General features: G+C 36.9%; 1 protein-coding gene across 2 annotated transcripts in view; it reads right to left on the bottom strand.

Moving 5' to 3' along the window:
* The window catches only part of SLC26A7 (solute carrier family 26 member 7), a 113803-nt gene that overhangs the window by 26190 nt on the left and 64459 nt on the right, over positions 1-23154 (bottom strand). For both annotated transcript variants that reach the window (XM_057307860.1, XM_026495763.4), the window contains exons 7-13: positions 22360-22442; positions 20112-20259; positions 17965-18078; positions 9816-9893; positions 8710-8805; positions 2080-2186; positions 975-1041 (exon numbers count right to left, since the gene is read on the bottom strand). In XM_057307860.1, coding sequence (XP_057163843.1) covers positions 975-1041; positions 2080-2186; positions 8710-8805; positions 9816-9893; positions 17965-18078; positions 20112-20259; positions 22360-22442 — 693 coding nt within the window. The remainder of the gene's footprint in view (positions 1-974; positions 1042-2079; positions 2187-8709; positions 8806-9815; positions 9894-17964; positions 18079-20111; positions 20260-22359; positions 22443-23154) is intronic.

Below are 23154 nucleotides of genomic sequence, written 5' to 3'. Positions count from 1 at the left end.
TATGTTGTTTACCTGAATCTAATACAGTAGCATATGCTAATTATTCTTCAATTTAAACACATACACACAGGCACACACAGGTGCATGTGTAAACACGTGCGCCATTTCCCTGGGTGTCACAGAAAGACTCCTGGTGCTACTTCCTACTCCCAATCTACTCAGAAATACCCTGACAACAGGTCCTTCTGGTGGGAGGCCAGTTCTCTTTGTTCTGAAGGCAATCATGAGGTACTGAAACAAGTAAATATCATTAAATAGAGAAAAAAATGGTTAGCCAAACATTTACAAAGCAGGTTCAAAGTGAAGCCAATTTTTTTAAATTGGTAAGATATTTAAGTCAATTATTTTTTTCCCTCACTTTAAACTTGTTTTGGTCATTCTTCAGAATAAGAAACTAGAACTGGCCTGTCTAAGCATGGACAGGGCAAGACAATTTCCATAAGCTGTTTCCTTAAAAAGGTGCCCACTGTGCAAGAAACGAATCCTATTGGCATTCCATAACCAGTGGACTTAATTACCCTCTGCTAATAATACAATCTCATTGACTCTGTTAAAAAAAAATAAAAGCATACCATGATCCAACCTTGCTTTATTCCTTTCCCTCTTCCCTGTCTTCTTCCATCATTTAATTCAGAATAGACTATTTGTTTAGTTTGACTATTTTATGCAACTTAGTGAATGGAAAAGAGGTTTCCAAATGCCTGAAGTAATCTGGACCATGATTCCACTGTGAGCTGTAGTTCTATGAACCATGCTATCATCTTAGCTGAATGCTAACATAAGATTTTTGTTGTTGTGCTGTTTATTTTGTTGCATGTCCACTGCACATGGATGGTGGTTACATATACCACTGAAAGTTCATGCTAATTAAAAATAAAATTATTATGTCTTTAAAAACATACCTTATCTACTTATGATACCTTAAAACTAGCTGAATTATAAGAATTACACAAAGGAAAAGAAACTAAACTTACGCCATCGGTTTCTATCTTCACCCTCAATTCCATTTCTTTCATGTTTTTTATACTCAGAGTCTTTGCCCTAGAATTCAATCAGATAAAAAATAAAGTGGCATTTCCTAATCACTACAGTAACAAAGAAATGTAAAAAGGATGTTATTTTATTTTAACAATTAGAACATATCCATAATGGTTAAAATCCTATATTCCATTTGTTCATAAAACATTGGTAAATCTGTGTTTCTCTGGGATCCTTGGGAATAGAAAGTAACACTGGAGACATCTAAGAGATTAATAAATATAACTTACCTCATCTTGGTTCCCAGAGCCCCATATGTCCAAGCCACAAGAGGTAGATTGACAAAAAGAGTTATAAGAAAATATATAGTGTTTGGGAAAATCTTGTTTTAGGATAAAAAGAAGTAAAGAGGGAATCAATGGCAAGATAGGACCAGACACTGATGATCTACACAGGTAGATTTCTACGGAAATCTCTTTGTAGAATCTATAGAAGTGAAACTTAAAATTTTTTGAAGTATGTTATTTCACAGACAATTTCAAGGGAAGAATGAGAAATGAATAGAACCATTATCAGATGATGAACACTCAGAAAGTAGAGAAAGCACTGGTCAAAATAGGGGAATGGTTTACAGACGTACAGTAGAAATCTTCGATAAATTATCTAGAGTTCTTCAAAAAATTATCTAGAAGAAATTTATATAGATATATAAATCTGGCTTCTGAAAAATTAAATATACTGGTTATTTAATTTTCTAAATGATTAGATTTTATGTAGCGATTGGAAAATATATCCCCATCACTTGATTAAAAAAAAAAAACAAACCAACTCTGTGACACAGTGTATAGCTATAGGTTAATTTATTTACTTTGATAGAGTTTATATATTATACTTTATAGTGTGGACAAGGTATTTCTCCTCATTAAGACCAATACTGTTATAGATCATATGTCGATAAACCTTTTCTTTTTCATCTCTAATTCTCTGATTCCAACTAAAACATGAGCGTAGCACTAAATATTCCACAGAAATAAAAGTAACTGGCAATACCATTTACGTTTCTGCTGTGTCAAAACAGACAGCATTTAAGTTAGATCTTACCTTGGGAAGCGACCGATTACGATAGCTATGGTACAGACCACACCGAACAGCAGCCCCACATTGGCAGCAAAGCATATTGTAAATACATATGTACTGACCCAGATGCCCTGGAAGAGAAACAGGAAACAAGATGCGAGCCCTCTGATAATTCTCATCTTTGTCATGATTGTTAAAGTCCTCACAATCTTATTCTACAACATTCCTGTGACCAAATCTCTCGCCAAGAATAGATTATTTAAAAAGTGGTAAACAGAAGCCCGGGAACGGAGAAACAAATCCTGGTCCCTTTGGACTCCCAGCGCCAAAGGTGGGGAAAAGACACATTCTTTCATTTCTAGAAACTGCCAGCCCTTAGTTCAATCCCCAACAACACTTTCTTTCAGATCTGCAAATAGTTAGTTGATGTGTATGGTTCAAAAGCATGCCATCATTTTCCACTGTTTTCTCATTTAACGTAATAACATTACAAGCAATTGTAATTGGTCATTCCCCACAATTTCTAGGATTGCTATACAAAGAACTAATGTAGTTTATTACTACATAAGACCCTCAAAGCCTAATGGTTAAAATGACCGAATCTAACACTACCAATGCCACTCTTAGATCAGCCACTATAGAGATTGTTGTAATTTTATTTGGAAGGGACAACTTCTTACGAAATTGTGAAAGCTGAAAAGTCTGGGCCAATTTAGGCCTTGGGAATATTTCAAAAGATGGCAAGGAAATTCTTTTTCTCCTTTAGTTGGGATTCCAACATTATTACAGTTTTGTCCACCACCTGAAATGACAATCTATCATAAAATATTGTATTATAGTTGACATTTCTAAGTTTATTACTGGCAAAAAAAAAAAAAGATCTTTAAAAGTAAAATAATTTGTGAAATCCAGAAGGTCATATTTTCTAAACACAATATCCTGCATTTATCAAATGCAGACCAACAAAATGTTTAAGCTCTCTTTTCCCCAAATTATTTGCACTACTTTACCTATGCATACAATTCTAAGTTGATTTCTTTCTGTCCCGATGGCTATATTAGAGCTTTAAAACATCTTCAACAAACTAATTCAATTTCATATGCAAATGAAAAAGTTAGAAACTTCTCTATAATCTGAAGATAGCACAGATTTTTGTGGGGCGGGGTGAGACAAGTTTGAAGTGAAAGTTTCTAAATAGCATTTTTTACTCAAAATGCTTCTCCTTTGTATTATTTATCTAAATGGAGCTTGAGTGGTTCTTCATGATGGGCTATTTTGAAAAGCTAAGCTCTTGGAAGCAAATAGAGGGATTTTTATCTATAAAATTCCTTTTGATACAGAAGAAACAAACATTCTGGAGTAAAAAGAGAAAATATATTTTAAGTGTTCTCGTGTTCAGATCCATCACCAAGAAATGTAATGCTAAGTTAGGACTTATTATGACATCATCCTCAGCCTGTCATCTCATAGGTTAGACACAGAGATGCTTTTCCTCTATTCAGGTGAAAAGACAATCATTCGAGTCTTTTATATGTATACAGTGTAATTTTTCTTCCCTAATGTATTACATTATGCTCCATCACATACAAAATAAGGCTGCAAGTTTTTGATCATTACTTCAACTTGCCATGATTGCTTTGTTTCTTACTCATCTCTTAATGCTGACTGACCCGCCTGGGTGTGGCAGGATAAGACCTCACCAAAAGCTTAAAAGTCCAATTCTTAATGGCCGACCTCCATGATTCAATATAGCATAGAGAACTGAGGATCCTGGTCCCTGCCATTTAAAAAAAACCCACAGAGCCCAGAGGCCATGATTCATCAGAGCAACCAAAAATTTTGGTACCATCTGGTTCTATTTTTAAAGCATATTTACTCTCCCACAGCATCATCTATTGTAAGTTGGGTTCACAATGCTTAGTTATTTCCTGGGGCTATATTTATAGCTTTGAAAAAAATATCAAATGTAAATTAACAACATAGACCAGTAAACAGTTACATTGGTTAAAGTAAGTCCCAACACTATTATGTAACAATTTCTATTAAAGATCCAAATGTTGGTTGTCACAGTTATAAGAAATTAGTTAACTCCCAGGCTCCTATTTTTTTCATTATGTGTTCCCACTTGATCCCTCCTCTATTAACACGCACAGCCCCTAAACACAAGCTAACCCCAAAGCTGACCTCAAGTAGGAAATACATAAACATATAAACCCTTACACAGCTGTGCAGCCACTCAATCACTTCACCTCTTCCCGATCTGTTCTGGTGATTGATATATATTATTATATTTCTGTAGATGTGAATTCTAACTCCACTGTTCAGTGACTCAAACTCAGCTCTGAGCCCGTGGCCTCCCTTTTGGATTCCTATTTCCTCATTACCTCAGACAGGGTTTTTATCTATAGCTCAAAGTGGAATCATTATTAAACTATAAACCATTTAAAGAAATAAAAATTTCTAACTTTTCATGTAATGACTGCTCACATAATTTTTTTAGACTTTCAACTTTCAAATTATTTTACATATATACACATCTTTGGTAACTTCACTTCCGTGATATTTTAGGTATATTCTATCTATTGAGTAATCTGGACATATTCTGTCTACTGGGTAATATAACCTATACCCAAAAAAGTCTGTGCAATATTCTTACTATAAATGCTATCCCCAGCTTGTATCTCAATCATCCATGGCTTCTCACTGTTGAATTCCTTAGCAACTAAGAAACACCTGTCCACTTCAACCTTAGGAAGCTTTGTCAAGCTAAATGAATGAATGTCTCATTCAACCATCATGCATCTGTTACATTCGTGTCACCTTACTCAACTATAGTTTTTGCCAACAATGTACTATTTACTCCAAAATTTTAACTACCATCTGTATATAGGAGACTACCAATTCTGAGCTATTAAACCACTTTTCAAACTGTCTATCAATACCTTCAAACTCAAATGCAAACTTACTAACTTCACCCCAAAGTCTCCCATTCCTTCAATGTTCTCTTTCAGTTATAATACTAATATTCTTTAAGACACTACAATCAGAAACTGTGGGATCATATTTATTATTTCTCTTTTCTCACCTACTTGTCCAATCATTTCCTATCAATTTTTAATAAAAAAAAAATCTCAAACCATACCCTCTTCTTTACTATGGCTTGCTCAAACTATTCTGACAGCCTCCTACTCAATTACCTGCTGTTGTTATCAGCACTGCAAGCCATTTGCTATACTGCTGCCAGGATTATCTTTTTAAGTATAGATTTAGACGGGATAGTAAAGGCACTTTTACTCTACTACCTTCTGTTGAAATCCATCCAAAACAATACAAAAAATGAATATATAGGGAGGAAAACCCAGCTTCAATGAAACAAGAACATGGTCACAACTCCTAACTACAAAATATGGTGTAGATTTGCCAATACTGTGAAAATCTGTAAGAGATCAAAGAGGACACTGGAAGCCAACACATTTACCCTCAAATTTCAATCAATTACAGATTTCTTCATGAATGTCACAGTTTTAAGAATTCTATATAATAATTTTCCGATAAGAGTTCTAAGTTCTTGGGGCAATGGTGGACCACCAGAGAAGAAGGAAATGTACCCATATGATATCTATTTTATACCATAGAAAGAAAAGCAGTAAAATGAAATGCCAGTTGTATCACTTACAACCTAACTTCCTAACCAAAGGAGACTGACAGGGGTGAAGCAACAGGAAGAAGGGAGAGAAGACAGTAAGTGTCAGGTCACAAAAGAGCCTGTGATTGTGAGGCTTTGTTTCAACAAGGGACAAATCTTCTGATGATATACCTAAATCAGAGCTGTGGGCTGCTCTGCCTTACTTCCTACCTTCTGCCCTCCCCACATTACTTTTCAGCAAATAGCTGGGTCCACTAAAAATGCATTATAATCATAGAAGAATCATCAAGCGACTTATTTATAGAAATGGGGAGGGAAACAAAAGAACAAAACAGAGACAGAGGGTAGGTTTAGACATGTAATAGGTAATATAACCCCCCCACATACACACAAACCCTCAAAAATAGATGTGAAGATTCAAAGAAGAAAAAATATATTTAAAAAAAGGAAAACTGAAAGAGATTTTTCAAAATAAGCTGGAAGAATTTAGGAAAGGACATGGATGGAAATAAAAACATTATAGAGATAAAAAAGCCATCTTTCTTCATCAGAAAGATGAAGAGAGAGAGAGCTAGAAAGAAAGAGAGAGAGAGATAATCATAACTAGAAATCCGTAACAGAGATACAGTAAATAGTTCAGAAAAACCACACACATGCTCCCAAAAATAAGCATGGGAAAATGTATAGATACAAAGAAAGACAAAATAAAGTCAACAAATACATAATTCATTAAAAGAACATACAGATTTGAAAAAATATAAAGAGATGTATTAGAAGAAATTTTGTATATAATCCTTAATTCTGAGATCAAAAGGATACATCACTCTCATAGAAACTTGATACTGGGTGTTCGACCACAAGAAATATTCTGATAATATTACCAGACATCACAGGCATGAAAGAACTTCACTGAACATCCATGCAGAAAAACTAATTCACATAAAATAACAAAAAAATCATGTTGACCTGTGATTTCTGTCTCATCCCTCAATACCTGAAGATAGTGCCAAGTCTAAAAAGTCCTGTGGGAAAGCATTTTAGACTCAGCCAGTAACCTCCTTCTAGTATGGGAAAAAAAAAAAAAAAGACATGTAGATATTTTTACCATCAGCAGCTCAGGGAATATAAAACATATAAGCCTTTCTTGAAAAACTACTTGATGATGACATACAGAAAACAAAGGGATGAATTGAAATAAGTAACTCAGGAATGAGAACCTGTATTTAAGAGAGAAAAAAAAACTAACTAAAGCTAACGACTAAATACACTTAAACAATCTTCTATGTTCTATAACTGAATGACATCATCTTCCTTCAGTGATATTCCTAACCAGAAACTTAAAAGTAGTTCTAGACTGATGCACTTTATATGATGAATTGGTGGTGAGGACAAATTAATGCAATCTCTTAAATATTTTTCAACTCTATTTCTTCCTCTTGAACCTCCTGGTCTCAGTTGTGTTCCAGGCCTTCCTCACTTACTTAGCTGGCTTACTAAAGCAGTTTCATCCATCTTCCCCAAATTACTCAAGCGACTCTTCTAATACATAAATCTTATTCCTATTTCTCCCTTTGGTGATGTCTCACTGCCTTCAGGATAAAGTCTAGTCTTCTTTACAGGACATGAGCAGCCTTTCTGAGTCCCACTCATTCTAAACTTTTGCAACCCCATCTGTTACTACTCCCACCCTCACACTACATGTTGTACCCATCATTTCCTGGAAGAAGCCTTCCCTGACATCACACCCCTTCCAATATGGTAACATGCTCCCTCTTATGTAACTAGTGAGTTCTTAGAAATACCTTAATCATAGGGTTATCAAATAGCTTGTTCAGTAAGTCTGCATCCTCTAATTTCCCTATTTCCATGTGTTACCTCACATATATCACCTTAAAAAAATCATGATCTTCCATGAGTCTGGCTAATTTTAACCCTTTGGCCTGCCTATCAAATACTGTTCCTTCAACTCTCAGTTCACATTTCAGCTCTGCTGTCAGACTCTTTCATATGGACCCAGTCCAAATTAAATGCTCCAGCCTCCATTTTCTTTCCCCAGAGCTAAGTTTGTACTTCTGCTTCCAGGTCATATTGTGTCATGCCTTGCATAATAAGTTGATGTTTCTATGTCTGCTTCCTACACAAATATAAGTGTCTGGAGGGGACAAGTAGTTCTTTATTTATCTCTGCATTCCCCATGGCACCCAGCCTTGTACTTTGGTAAAGTAATACTGAGCCTTGGGAGAAGTATTATGAAAATAGGCACCAGCACAAATAATCCCCCCAAAGTCTCTCTGAGCAAAGAATCTGAAGGAAAGAAAATATATAGATAACTGCGTTTCAATATGGGGAATGTCATAATAGAGCTAAACAGAGGGTACTTATGAAATACTTTACCCATATTGGAAAGCAAAAGTATTTTTGATGCTCCTGCATAGATCGATTCCTATAGAATAAGTATGTTACACATTTCTGTTAGTAGAAGCCACATTTAATCATCGCCCAGTAAAATTTAATCTCTTGCTGGCAACATCCTATTAACAGAATGCTCCGCTCAGTGTAACCCCTTTAAAACTAAATTCATGAGACTTTATATTTAGAAGGAATATGATCACTGTTAAGATGTTCAACCTATATTAATGCAACACATTTCTTAGCAATTAATGGTGGTTTTTCATATGTGTTCTATTAGTGTGTACTGCCTTGATGAGCTTCATTTCCAGAATCAATGCATAATGGATACTGAGAATCCCCAATCCATTCAAGTTAGCTAGCATTTCATTAAAAGTTCTCAATCAACACCAGTCAAAAGTTGACAAATTTCCATTTGTTTCTTATAAAGACATTTTATATTTTAATGCCTTTATTACGAGCTTGAAAAAAATGGTAGTTTATGAAGGGCACAAGTCTCAAATGGCAAAAACTATTTTCTGCAAATAAAAATATTAAAGTTGATTTTGCAATACATGTTAAAGCCAAAGAGGGAAATTCCAGGTCAAATTTCTACTTACCCAGTCGATTTTATCCACTTTCCAATATTTTTTTAGGTCCCGAAACTGTATTAGCATTCCCTTCAGTCCCACGACAATAATACTTGCAAGAACACACTGCAAATAAGAAATAAGTTGATGAAGAAGATAAAGATTTTAATCTGAATTTAAAAGGACCAAGGTATTTTTAAGTCTTTGTTTGTTTTTCAAGTACTTACTAGAGAAAAGCAATCATCATTTAAAAGACTAAAGTAATATTCAATTTGTTTAGAACTAACATATTATTGTACTTTAGGAATATAATATCAATTCTAGAAAATCACAGTGTAAAATTTATGCCATTGTAAAACACAAGAAAGAAAAAAAGAAAAGTAATGAATTATAAGGGTGCATTTTATAAAGCTGGATGTCCTCTTAACTTTATAATAATTATCCACTGCCATTTGAAGTTTGTTACAAAAAATTAAATATTTACATTATATATTTCTTCATAATTGCCTTTGACACCAATTATTTGGTTTCACATGAGGATATTTATAACTCTCTTGAAAAGTGAACTTGATTATTACAAGATCCTGCTGTGGAAATGACTGATTTTTCACTATATGAATGAAGAATTAGAACAGGACAGGATTGAGATGGTCTCTGGCTCTCTGAAGACCAGGATCTTACTTGGGTCACTTTGGTGCCCCAGGTTTATGAAAAGCACACTGGTGTTCTGAGTCACTTTGTATAGAGATATCAAGGATGGCAAGATGTATTTTGTTCCCTACTCTTTTGCTCTACACACACTTTTCTAACAGTCCAAGTTCTGACAACATTCTTCCAAAGTCTGCTTTTTATATCAGAGATTGCCCAGTTCCACCCTCCAAACAAGCACAGACTAATTCTAATTCCACAATGCCATTTTTACACATGAGCCTAAGAACAGAAAACAGCCATCGTCCCTTCCCATTCCTCCCTCATCAAATGTGGTCTCTGTCCAGCCCCCTCCATTCAATCATTACTTCTGTCACATGGTTTTCAGATGTCGAGCCATTGAGGCTACTCTTCTAAGACATTTTAATATACAATGATTTCATTAAAAGTAAAGTTAAAAAGTAGATAATGAAAAAGTACTACTGTACCATGGGCAGCCAGTAAAGCAAAGGTCCTACTGCATAGATGACTATCAGGACAAGAATGCAAGATATTAAACAAGCCACCTGTAAAATACAAGACAGATGAAAAAGGAAGACTTGAACTTTACTATTCCAAAGTTATAGGGGGAAATAAAATTCTTAGTTCATCTTGATTATAAGAGACCAAATGTCGGTGCATGATTGCTAAATTGCATAGACTACCATTACCTATATTTTGCAGGTCAGGGAACCCAAACATGACAGACTGACAGCTGACAAACTGGTGCAATCAGATTAAGTCAGTGATGGGAGAAAAGGAATTCCACACAAAGAAATAGGACACTACCAACTTGTATCACACATCTCAGCAATGGCTTTTTGTTCAATAGTGAAAGTGACATTTCAATTAGAAGTCCGTTAGCCTGTTGTCGTTCAGCTTGACTCTCCTCATTTCCTAGCGAGTTTGAATAATAACTGAATATGCAGCTTAGGGTTTTTCTCCACTGATGAAAAATTTCCACTGAAGCATTTACTCTCTTTGGAGTTCTTTGTTTGGAAGGGTTCTAGGATGAAGCAGTTATATGGGATTATAGGAGCAGTCTCTGCAGTGAAGTAGACTTAACTTTATTAATCCTGAAGAGTCACTAGTATCATGTTCCAACCAAGTCAACCTGCTGACAAAAGGCAATTCAGAACACCTGACTCCTAGCTGGGCTCCACTTGATGGAGAACCTGATTCCACATAAGCAAATGTGCATGACTTAGTAAAAACATTTGGCTAAACTGTCAGCCTCACAAGAGAAAGAGGGCTTTCACAGGACCACAAAGATGCCCAGAATATCATTATGGAGATAGCAAGGGAATCAGGATCTAGTAGGTGGCTAAAGTTAAAAATAAGTATATGAACAATCAATACCAAGGATTGGCATGGACGCAAAGCAATGGGAGTGACATTGCTGGGGGTGGGGGATGCAGTAGAGTACCACCACTTTGAAAGGAGTTTGACAGTTTCTCATGAAGTTATGCATACACCTATATGTGTCCCAGAACCATCTAAGAGAAAGGAAAACATATGCCCATGCAAATACCTATATGTAAATAGCTACAGCATCTTTATTCATAAACACCAAAAACTGTAACTGAAATGTCCACCACTTGGTGAATAAATAAGCAAATTGTGGTACATCCATACAAGAGACTATCACTCAGCAATAAAAATAAAAGAACAGACTATTGATATATGCAACAGCATAGATGAAACTCAAAACCATTAAGCTGAGTGAAAGTAGGCACAGGTTCCTTTCATATTTAGTGGAACTCATCTCCAGTACTCCCCAGCATATAAGAAAAAAATCCTTCTGTGGGAAACAAGTCATTAGGGAACAAAAATCACTCATAAAACAAGTCATAGTATACCAAACTGTTATGGTGATCATTTAGGAATACCTGGTGATTTTACGTGAGAATTTTTAAACAACAAAATATGTCTGACATTCCACTGGGTAGTGTCAGAGAGCAGATGATTGTAGGATTCATTCAGACAGCTCAGTTAAAAGTGAAGTATGTTTATGGAAAGAAAAGGATACCGAATGCTAAGGTTTATTTATTCCATGACAAAGGATAATGAATGGCATGTACCCCCTTTTGTGGGACTCTTCAGTCAATACACTTACAGTGTACTTGAAAATAAGACTCTGAATCTTAGCTGCAGATATGAACTTTGGACAGCTACAGCTAAACTCCTTTGGAAGGGTTTGAGGCACAGGGAGGCAAAGTGACTTGCCCAAGGTCGTAGAGCTTGGGAATTAGAAATCATACGGATTATGAGCCAAACTGGGATCCATAAAGCCAAATGTCTTTTAAGGTTCCTAAATATCTTATAATACATTGAAACTGTTATAGAAATTACAGCCAAAGTAAATAATTCTATTTAATTTTTTAATGATTTTTTATTATATTATGTTAGTCACCATACAGTACATCCCCGGTTTCCGATGTAAAGCTCGATGATTCATTAGTTGCGTATAACACCCAGTGCAGCATGCAATACGTGCCCTCCTTACTACCCATCACCGGTCTATCCCATTCCCCCACCCCCCTCCCCTCTGAGGCCCTCAGTTTGTTTCTCATAGTCCATAGTCTCTCATGTTTATTTAAAAACAGTAAATTACAACTACCTTTGGGCTTTTCTCTAATATTTAATATTAATTTGTTATTATTTTATTAATTATTAATAATTAATTTTCTCTAATATTTACCTTCGATCTATAATGAAATAGACCATATAAGCAAATGGCTTAAATCTTTTAATGCACTTGCATCAATCCTGCCGATGCCCTAGCTCTAAAGATAAGTGTACCTGATTGGACAAGAAATCTTTATCAGTTCTGCCCAGTGTATTTACTCCTCAGGCATAGAAATCAAGAATATAATAGTTTCTGCCCTCAAAGCTCTCAAAATACTGACATTCACTGTGTCCACAATCAACACCCCCAGATGCTGAAATGTAGATTTGTAAAAAAAAATCTTTGAGACCATGCAGTCCAAGTCATCATTCATAGATGGCCAACTCAGTAACTGTGCAAAGAGGTTGAACAGAGATCAGATATTTGCAGTGCTATCACAGACTTCTCTAACTTCAGCTTTCTGGAATAACACAAACTATATTGTCAAGTATTACCCAGTTTCTGAATATCTGTTACTTTGCATATGAAATGCTGCTTTTTATATATTTCTGATCTACCAAGAGAAACATTTTAAAGGCAAGCTGCCACCAAGAGAGAACCTTGTTCCTTTTTTTTTTTTTTTTAAGATTTATTTATTTGAGAGAGAGTGAGAGAGAATGGGGGCAGGGGGTGGTGCACAGGGAGAGAGAGAGAGAGAAAAAAAGAAAGAGAATCTCAAGCAGACTCTCTGCTAAGTGCAGAGCCTGATGCAGGGATCAATCTTGTGACCCTGAGATCAGGACCCAAGCCAAAACCAAGAGCTGGATGCTCAACCAACTGTGTCACCCAGGTGCCCCCCCTTGTTACTTTCTTTCAAACCTCAGAAAACAAATGCCACTGAAGCGTCCTCTTCTTAATAAGTTTCAGGTTGGCTTATATTGTTAACCAGTAGCGAAAAGTGTTCACACCCCTGGTTATGCACAGGGCAAACACTGTCTAGGTATTTTATTCTTATTCAACTCTTTCCACATCATACTAGCTAAATGGCTAGAGACAATTTCTTTTTTTTTGCTCTAAAATCTAACTACTCATATTGAGTTAATTCTGCATAAAGGATAATGAAATCTACATTTTCTTCTTGCTACATTATTAACATATTGTATATGTTGTAGGTTGCTTACAAAGATGATTCTGCAGGCATTCCTGTTACCCATAGCTATATAAACGGCTGGAGGATGGGTGAGATGCCAGCCATTTCCTCCCTAAATAGTTGCTAAAAATGCAAACTCGGTCAAGAGCTCACTGTGTGCACAGCTTTGTGGAAAGTGGTGGAATGGCAAAAGTGATAAGAAAGGGCACTAGGGAGAAAGAGGATACTGGGTAACTAAAGCTAGATTTTAAAATCTTTAAAGAAGTTGGAAGCAATAAGCCAAATTTGAAAGAATAAAAGAATATAGCTTGGCAAATTAGAACCTGGAGGCAATCTCAGTGTTGCAGAAAAACACACCAGCTGTCATTTCCGGCAGTGATCACGCTTTGCCTGCAGCCAATGCTGCCTCTCATCCTTCATGGTTCGGTTATGCCTCCCAAACTGCCCACAGAGCACCAGTATATCTACTCTGTTGGAAGCAAAGGGAAAGGTGTAGGGGAGAGAGCCAAGGCATACTGTGCTCCCTCCCATAATTACCATTCCTTAGACGGAAGGATGGAAGGAAGACTTGTAACACTTCTTTGTGCTGTATGGCTAGGCAGGACCAAGACTTTCTTATTCCTAGATAGCCATGCTCAGCATGTCACATCTCAAGGGAATCACTCTAAAAATGTTTTCTACATGTGGAGGACGGAAATGTATTGGCCTCTTGGGCGCCTGGGTGGCTCAGTCAGTTAAGCTTCCAACTCTTGATTTCTGCTCAGGTCATGGTCTCAGGGTTCTGGGATCAAGCCCCAGGCATGGGTTCCATTCTCAGCAGGGAGCCTGCTTGAGATTCTCTCTCCCTCTCCTTCTGCCCCTCCCCACCCAACTCTCTCTAGCTTGTGGGCTCTCTCTTGCTCTCAAATAAATAAATAAAATCTTAAAAAAAAAAAAAAAGAAATGTGCTGTTTCTCTGACCATGGCTCTTGGTATTAAATGATTAGTATCTTTTCTCATTTCAATTCAAATATTTTAATTTAATTTTTGAAAGCACTGAAAGGTTTTACCACCAACTCTCTTGTATGTAAAATGTTCCTAGATACACTAATATAGCCACATGTAGCTCTTGGGCATTTGAGATGTGGATAGCCCATATTAAGATAGGCTGAAAATGTAAAATACACACCAGATTTTGAAGTCTTAGTACAAAAAGAAAATAATGTAAAATACATCATTGGCAATTCTTAGATTCTTCATTGAAACAATATTTTGACTATATTGGGTAAATCAAATGTATTATTAAATTAATTTTAGCAGCTTCTTCTACTTTTTAAAATGTAACAACTAAAAAATTTAAATTACCTATGTGGCTCCTGTTACTGTTTCTATTGAACAGCACTTTCCTAAAGTCTGTGATCCTAAGCCTGGTTTCCAGTGGGATTTTCCTGACTTCAAACATGCTGTATTAAGTCCCAATAAAAACTTCATGGCTTCACTTGTCCCTCTTTAATGTCAGCAAAACCAACTAGCTTTAACATTATCAGATACTTTTATTTTTCATTCATTCTTATCACACATAGTTACCAAACACCTACTATGTGCTGAGTCCTGGGCTAGACACTGAGGATGTAGTGAACCAAAGCAGACACAGACCCTGTTTTCTAGAAGCTTCAGTCAGGGGTAGAAGGCAGGCATCCATCATATAAATCACAGTGATGAACGTTTAATGTGCAAAAGAGCTTAGGACCCTGAAGATAAGAACAGTTGTGCCAGAAGTGGCAGTGGGATCTGAAGGACGGGAGAAGTTATCTTAGAGGGGAAGGGGAGGCAGCCACAGCAGAGGACACAGACACTTGTGGCCCACAGGAATGAAGAAGGGTCACAGGCCCGAGAGCTGGGAAAGAGGAAGAGAAGAGTCCAAGATGAGGCTGTAGAAGAAAGCACTCAGAACCTTGTAGGTAACATAAAGGTGCGAATTCTAAGACCTATGCAAAGCCTTTTAAGGGCTTTAGGAGAAAATAAGTTTATATTTACATTTGAAAATGGTAACTTTCTACAGATATACCAGGAATATTTCCAAATAAGAGTCTGTTGGTGAAATAATTAATAATGGAAGGTGGTTCCATTGTTCCTTTAATTAGTTGTCATTAGCCTGAAAGTTAAGAGTTTTTAGGTCTTCTAGATTAATTTACTGGGGATAACTCTAGTTCCTAAAAGAGACAGAACCATTTAAGGGGTTGTTTTGTGAAGTCTTGTCACACAAAATGGGTTTCACAAATAGCCTATTTAAGACAAAACTTTTAAGACTTGGCTTCCCCAACTGCCTTTTTCAAGTCATGTCAGTTACCAGTTATACCCACATGTTGAAGGACTAAAACGACTTCAATGGGAAAGCATCCTCAACCTGGGTATGCCCATTAAATCAGATTCCTTCTCTGTGCAATTTAATGGGAATTGTTGAACAGATTAGTGACCATCTCAACAAGCAGAACAGCATGAAAATACTCTCCTGCTGAGCTTCGTTTCTCTGAACTTGCGTTTTGTTAGATTTCTTTCATTTCTTCTGAAGTCTAGACACCATGAGAAAATAACCCTGAAAAGTAGTTAGAAAAGTTCTGTTGCTCTTATCATTCAAACATGTGGCCCTCAGAGCAGAGAAAGTGCCTCTCCATCCCCACCCTATTAGTCGAACACATGTACGTCCAACTAAAATGAAAAAAAAATCCAAGACTTAAAAATAACTACGTTTTCTCAATGTATTACCTCCTTAGACATTCAATATTTAAAGTTACAAAGATTAATGAGACAGTTTTGTTATTACTAAAACAGCAATTGGAAAAGTAGTAAATGCCTAAGGAAACTCCAGGTGTGATACAGATTCAGGTGGAAGACATTTCACACATTCTATTCCAACCTTCTCTTGTCCATGTGATGGATGAAGATGCTAACCCGTCCAACATCTCCAGCAAGTTAGAAGGACAACTTGGAATAGAAACTGCCTTACTGCACCACCACCAAACCAGGATGTTTTAATATTAAATGTCAAATGAAAGGTTCTGGAAAGATTTTATTATAATAAAAATATTTAACAATAATAATAATGCAATCAATGATCACTGTTAACATTGAAGGAGTATTTATTTAGCGCTCAGGCTTTGGACAAACTAAGCACATATGAACTCGTGTAATCCCTATAACAAATACTTTACCAGCCAAGTCCAATTAGGCTAGAAAGGTCAAGTTAGTTGTGTTAAATCACTCCACTACTAAAGGTGGACCTAGAACACAAGCCCAGGCTCTAGAATCCATGCGCTTAGCCACTTATTTTTATCTAGCCTGAACATGAAGAGAGCAAATTGAGTATACTTCCCCCTGGTGGGAAACCAGGTGGGAATTACGATAGAATCCTAGAATTTTATCGGGAAGAAGTGTCCTCAGAGTCTGGGATGGTACTTGAGTACACTACATATTAAACATTCACATCTAGCCCCAAACACTTGAGAGTCCTGTTTGCAAGTGTTCATGCCAGTGCTCGTGATAAACCTAGGCTTGAAGTCTCTAGTTGCATAAAAGCCAATCAAATTGTCATGTAAAACAAGGTTGAATGAGAACGTCACATCTCAGCTCATGAGTTGCGGCAATTATCTCTGAAATTATTATACATTTTGAATTTGTTGCTGCTTCTTCTCCACTCTGTAGTACATTCATCAGTAATTTTATTAGTTACTTGTACGCTGTATTTTAATTTCTATTTAACCATCTTTCTCTTGCCACTTGCCCCCAAGGTCAAGAACCATATCTTTTTCAAATTTATTCTTCTACGACCCCCCAAAATGACTAAATATAAGGTAGATCCCTAATAAATGTTTGAATCATCACATAAAATGTTTTACAAATTCTCATCCAACTCCAATGTTAATAAACGTGAATTATTTTAATAATGGTTAGCTGTTAATATTAATTTCTTGTAGTAACATGTGCCTAAATTTTCATATATGAAACAGTACTTTAAAGTGAAAGATAGGAGGTTGATCTATCTGGGTTCAAATCCCAGCTCTGCCACTAACGAGCTCTGTGACCTGCGTAAGTTATTTTAACCCTCCTTTCCTCATCTCTCTCATGTGGAAGCTGAGGATAATAATTATACCTCCTTCATAGAGTCGCCTAAACGTTAAAAGAGTTCATTTATATAAAAAGTATGACATATACATATGACATATACATTTATATAGAAAGTATGACATATTCAATATATGTTTCCACCAACACTCCCACCATCGTCATCATCATCAAAACAGCATCTTCATTATCACCACCGTCTGCCTACCAGTACCTAACATAATGCCTGGTATATAGCAGACCCTCAACAAATGTTGAATTGATGTAAGTTCCTAAAAATATATAATTGTTTCTTTAACCTAAAATGTGCACAGACGAGTTATCACTGGTTTATATACTTGTACATCTCTACAGACAGAAATTTCAGCATCAAGGACAGATTTTGCATATAATTGATTTCATTTTATACAAAGGAAATGAACAAGAACGGAAAATTTTCAAGTTGACTGGTTAGATTAGCAAAACACAAAACCAGCAGCACCACTAGAGGGAGCATTCTTCAAACGCTGCAAACAATAACGCGGGCGCTAGTAGGACGTCTGTCTGCTCACTGAGTCACTGGGCTTCTGGAAGGATCATTCATAAGAAAGTGAGAGAGATGACCTTCTCAAAACTAGTTAGAAAAAAACTGAAGGAGTGAAAATATTTTCAGGACTTTAGAGAGAAGCTCAATTCTCCCCCCTTTCCGAAAAGGAGAGTAACCAGCAGTTTTCTGGTCCATTCTAAAAAATGAAGTTACCTGCGTCTTCGCCCCTGTGCTGTACAGGCCCGCAGTCCTTCCCATGGCAGCAGCACTGGGTATGCAGAAGAAAAATGAAGGAATCACATTGCTGAGGCCATGGGCCAAAAATTCCTACAAGATTGATAATAAGAGAATATATTACTTAATCACAATGAACTTCTGGAGACCACAAGGACATCTTGTCAAAGGATGAGGTTTGTTTGTATTCAACTTCTGTTCTCCCCATTTGTTGTGACTTAACCATTATAAAAAAAAAAAAAAAAAAAAAAAAAAAAAAAAAAAAAGCTAACTTTTATTGAGTGCTTACAATAAGCCGGAAACTGTTCTAAGCATTTAATGCTCATAGCCACCTTCTAGGGAAGAACTCCCACCACTCCACCAATGACCCCCACAATGCTAACTCCAGTGGTTATTTCCTACCTATCTGGCCTAAAAGTGGCCTTTGAGATAGTTAGTTGCTCACATCCTCCTCCTTAAAGGTTCCTTCTAGGTCCTTCTAGGACCTCACACCCTCCTGTTTTCCTCCTACTTCCCTGGCCACTACTTCTCCACTTTCTTATGGTTCCTTCTCATATAACCAATCACAAATACTGGACCACTTCTGTCTCTCTGATCCTAGCTACCCAAATACACGTTGACAACTCTCAAATTTACATCTCTAGCCTGGGTCACTCTTCCGTACTTCAGACTCATATGGCCAACCTGCTACTTAGCATCTCCATTTGGATGGCTGACAGGTATCCCAAACTTAACCAAATCGGGCTATTGCTCTCTACCATTCCTAACCAGGTCCTCCCACATTCTTCCCCACCAAGTTCCGACTGCTTAGACCAAAAGCATTAGAGATATTTTTGACTCCTCCCCCTTTTCCCAGATGGCATCCACATGCAACCTAGAATCTGTCTACTTCTCATCTCCTGCATTGCTACATCCAGGGCCAAGTCTTCAAATGTCACCTGGATTATTGCAAAAGCCTCCTGATGTTTTCCTGCTTCTGCTGTTGCCAGTAAACAAAACAGACAAATATCCCTGCCCTCAGAGAGCTGGCACTCTAGTGAGTGAATGCTGACAGGAAACAAGATTAATACAAAAAGCAAAGCAGAGGAGGGAATGGAAAAATTTAGAGTTTAGGATTTTAGTTTACCAAGGAAGGCCTCCCCAAGAAGGGAACATTAGAATAAAAGAGGCATGCAGATGTCTGAGGGAACAGAGTTCCTGGCGAACAGGAGCAGCAAGTACAAATGTCCTGAGCCAGAAACATGATTAGTGGGACCAAGGTAAAGCAAGGCAGTAAGTGTGGCTAAAACAGAGTGTAAAAGGGATATGAGATCAGAGAGGAAAGGGGAAGTGGCAGGTCACGTAGGGCCCTGAAAGCCTTGCAAAAGAGGCATTTCGTCTGCACATGATGGCAAGTCACTGGGAGGGTTTGAGATGAGGAACGACATGGTCTGTACTGTAGACCATTGCATCCCTTGTTCCTAGACCAGTGTCTGGCTCATGGTAGAGTTCAATACACATCTGTTAAATGAATAAATCTGGTTTTTGTTTTGTTTTTGTTTTTTACAGATGACAAAACTGGGACACAGAACCGATTAAGGGCACATAGTGTCAGAGTGAGATTTAGACACAGGTAATATGCTGCTCATAACCCCCATTCCACAGCTGCCTCTGCAGACCTGTGCAGGAATGTAGGTCCACAAGGACTGAAACAAGAAACTAGCAGAAGCAGATTCAGAAACATGATTAGTAAAATCTTCATTCTTTGGTGTTCTTAGAATGAACCCTTGCACCCTTTAGTTTTTACTAACAAGAATAAGTAATATTAGTGTTATTTTTACTTTGAAATCCATGATTTTTGAAAGTCAGCATGCAATGATAAATATATATAGATTCTATCCTAAAATCAAAAAGGACATCAAGATGTCCTTCTCTCCAAGGGAAAAAAAAAATGTATATTATAAACCAAACCATAAAAGCCAGATTTTCAGCTTTCTATGAATGATTTAAAGATTTTTGTTTTGTTCTACCCATTCTTGCTATACACTTTGGAAAGTTATATTTTTCCTAAGTTCAACATTCTCAGGGTCTGGGGTACAGAGTACCATGACACAACAGTCATGGAGGGGGGCTGGGTCATACTCCACCTGGTTGTCATCAACTGAATATTTGTATTTTTTGGCAGATCCTTGAGCCAGAGCCAGGGAAGCCACATAGCCGACCAGCGCTACTCCAAAAGCTTCAGTAATTACTGCAGAGAGGACATTCATCGGGGGAGCTCTAGGTGAAGGGATTCTGTGGAAAGAAGGACCATACTGAAGTCATCAATTTTCATGTAATTTCTGTAACAACTTGCACTGAATTCAACTCTGGTCATGATCATGAAGCTTACACAGAAAAAGTGAAACACTCATGGGAAAACCAAGCAGCCTTGCAGTTTGAAGCCCTTTGTTTTCAATATTATTTAGCAGAAAGGCAAAATAACAAGGATCGCCACGGTGATGGGCTTCATGAGTCCATCAGCATTGATGCCCAGGTTACCTTACAGAAACTCCGACTTGACAAAAATTTCCTGTATCAGAACAAAAGCAAGTCTGGAGTGTTCTTTCATTCGAACCTTTCCAAATATGTAATTGGCAGGCATTAAAAACTATACTTCCTGCCCTGAGTACTGCAGTGTTGTAGGCAAACAATGGTTTACTGTGAGCTACAATTCTTGAGCTACTCCCTAAATTTGCCATTGAGTTCATAATCTTAATTACGTTTTTACCTCAATCCTTTCGTAATACACTTAACTATGCATCACATATGTTAAGAAAAATGTGTCTAAAGGCTCCATCTACCCTCTGTTGCAAATACAGTTCCCCGCTTTTAAAGAAGTGTTTTAAAATATTTCTTTCAATACCCAGCCATTGTCTCCTTGTCTTTTGAAAACCACTTGAGCCAAGGGATCACTGTTTATTTATTCCTGATGATGCTTTGGAGGACGACTTCCTTCTCCTCCAAAAACAAACAAATGAAAAATCCCTCTGGGGAAAAAGTAGAAAAGGGAAGATAGATCATGTTGGCTTAATATCTAGCAAGAAAGTGGAATGTTCAGCCCTCTCAATTAGCTGTTTCATTTAATCGTCCACACAACCCTACACTGAGTGCCGCTCATGCACTCTATGGTGGAGAAAACATTTTAAGAGAGTTTAGAGAAAGCATTCAGATCAAAAGGTGAATGGCAGAGCTGGGGTTCACTGTCTCTTTTCAATGCCATGCTCTTTCTATAATTTCTTCAGAGAATGGGTCTGGAAAGGTCACTTGAAATAAAGGAGAATTAAAGCAGGTGGGGGAGAGGCATGATTTCTTTTATCCACTTACTAAAGTTTACACCCAAGAGCAACTGATTCATAACATTACAGGCCTTAACATAACTTAATATGATATACAAGAGTGCTGCCATTTCAAAGTATAAGAACTTCTGTGTCATAAAAATTGAGCTTGCCTAGTTATTAACAATAAGCTGACCCAGAAACAATAAATTGACTTTTGAAGGTGGAAACATAGAGAACCCTGCAGAAAACCCAAGTTGATTTAAATAATAACCATTAGCCTGCGTCTACATAAAGGTTGAAGACAGGATTTTTTTTTTTAATTATCTTTTAACTTCTGAGAATTTTTCTACTGTTGCTCCATTTGCATATAATTAGAAACCAAAATTTGGGACTGGAAGATAAAAACATGGAGGAAACAACTGTAACTTTGCCCCACATTTATAAATACCAGTGTATATACAGCCCATTAAGACGGAATAACCCTATGACACCCCTCTCTTCCCTAAGATGTCTTTGTGTTCCTTCAGGCTATATTTGGCTCAACGTTTTGCCCTTTTAGGGTGAACACTTTTGTTAACCTTCCTCTTAGGGTCCAGAGGAAGGCTTTGAGAAACCATTCCCTCTTCTCTGCTTCTACCCTCTCTCACCATTATACACCACCCAGGCCGATGGGGTTGCTATTTCAGATGACGCTTGTGTGCTTTTACTATGTTTTAAGTGAAATAAAATAGGGAACAATAAATCCCAGAGCATGACTGTAATTTGGAAATTCCATGCCCTCCTTTTTTCCCAAATAATATCTTTGTAAACAACCTCCAAATCTTTTACCTGAAGCAATGCTGTATAAAATAGTTGTCAACTTCCCTAGTAATAGGCAAACAGTTTAAGAAGTTACTCTTTCTCCATATGTGTATTGTTTGTTTCTATCATCTTCAAATAGAAATTAATTAGAATTTGTCCTACAGAGGGCCTTTGAAAGAAATGAAACCCATAGCCGCCTACGCCAAGACCTTTCCTCCATCAAAAACAAACAAACAAACAAAAAAGAAAGAAAGAAAGAAAAAGACTACATTACCCTTTTGGAATATGACCAACTACTTCTAATCCATATGTGATTTCCATATTGGTACAGTAACAAGCAAAAGATGCAGCGATAATCTGTGGGGTTCCATTTGAAAAAAGAAAAAGAAAATTATTACTGGCCTCTCACACCCCTTGAAACTATTTCTAAAAGTAAACATTGTTTATGTGTCCCATGATTGTCAAGAGGAATGTAGTAGTTGCACAGACTTTTAAAAAATTAAGAACATTCTAAAAATCAGAAAAATGCCTCTAAAATTTGAAAACACTTGATTTACAGTCTCAAAAATCAAATGGCATCCCAATAATAGGACTTTTCTAATATCCTTCCCAACATGTCAATCCAATTATGACTGATTTTGAAGGGGCGTGGAACAGAATATGGGAGTGTACGTGTGTGTGTATACAGATACCACAACCAACCTAAATCCTCGTGTCTCAGAACACGAAGGAAAGCTTTATAACACAGCATGATTTCCCTCCATGACACCAACTTTTCAAGAGTTTGAGATACTGCATTAATATACCTATATAGCTTAGTAACCAATGATGATGTACAGTCTCCTTGAATAATTTTGAGTTTTGAGCTTTTCCTATTTCTTGAAGTAAATTACACTAGTTAATAACATACTGGACTCACTGTTTTTAAAATAATCTCCATGGAGTCTCAGGTTCCCTATGCTCTGTTAAATAACCTATGAGAGGCAAGGTCAAGCGTTCTTCTGCCTGGAAGCATAATCACCTTTAAAATCTATGTTCAGAACCCACTTCAATCTCTGTTATTCTACCA

This window comes from Ursus arctos, unplaced genomic scaffold (genome assembly GCF_023065955.2).
Source record: "Ursus arctos isolate Adak ecotype North America unplaced genomic scaffold, UrsArc2.0 scaffold_6, whole genome shotgun sequence".
Lineage (NCBI taxonomy): Eukaryota > Metazoa > Chordata > Mammalia > Carnivora > Ursidae > Ursus > Ursus arctos.
This window is presented reverse-complemented; position numbering and strand designations above follow the sequence as displayed.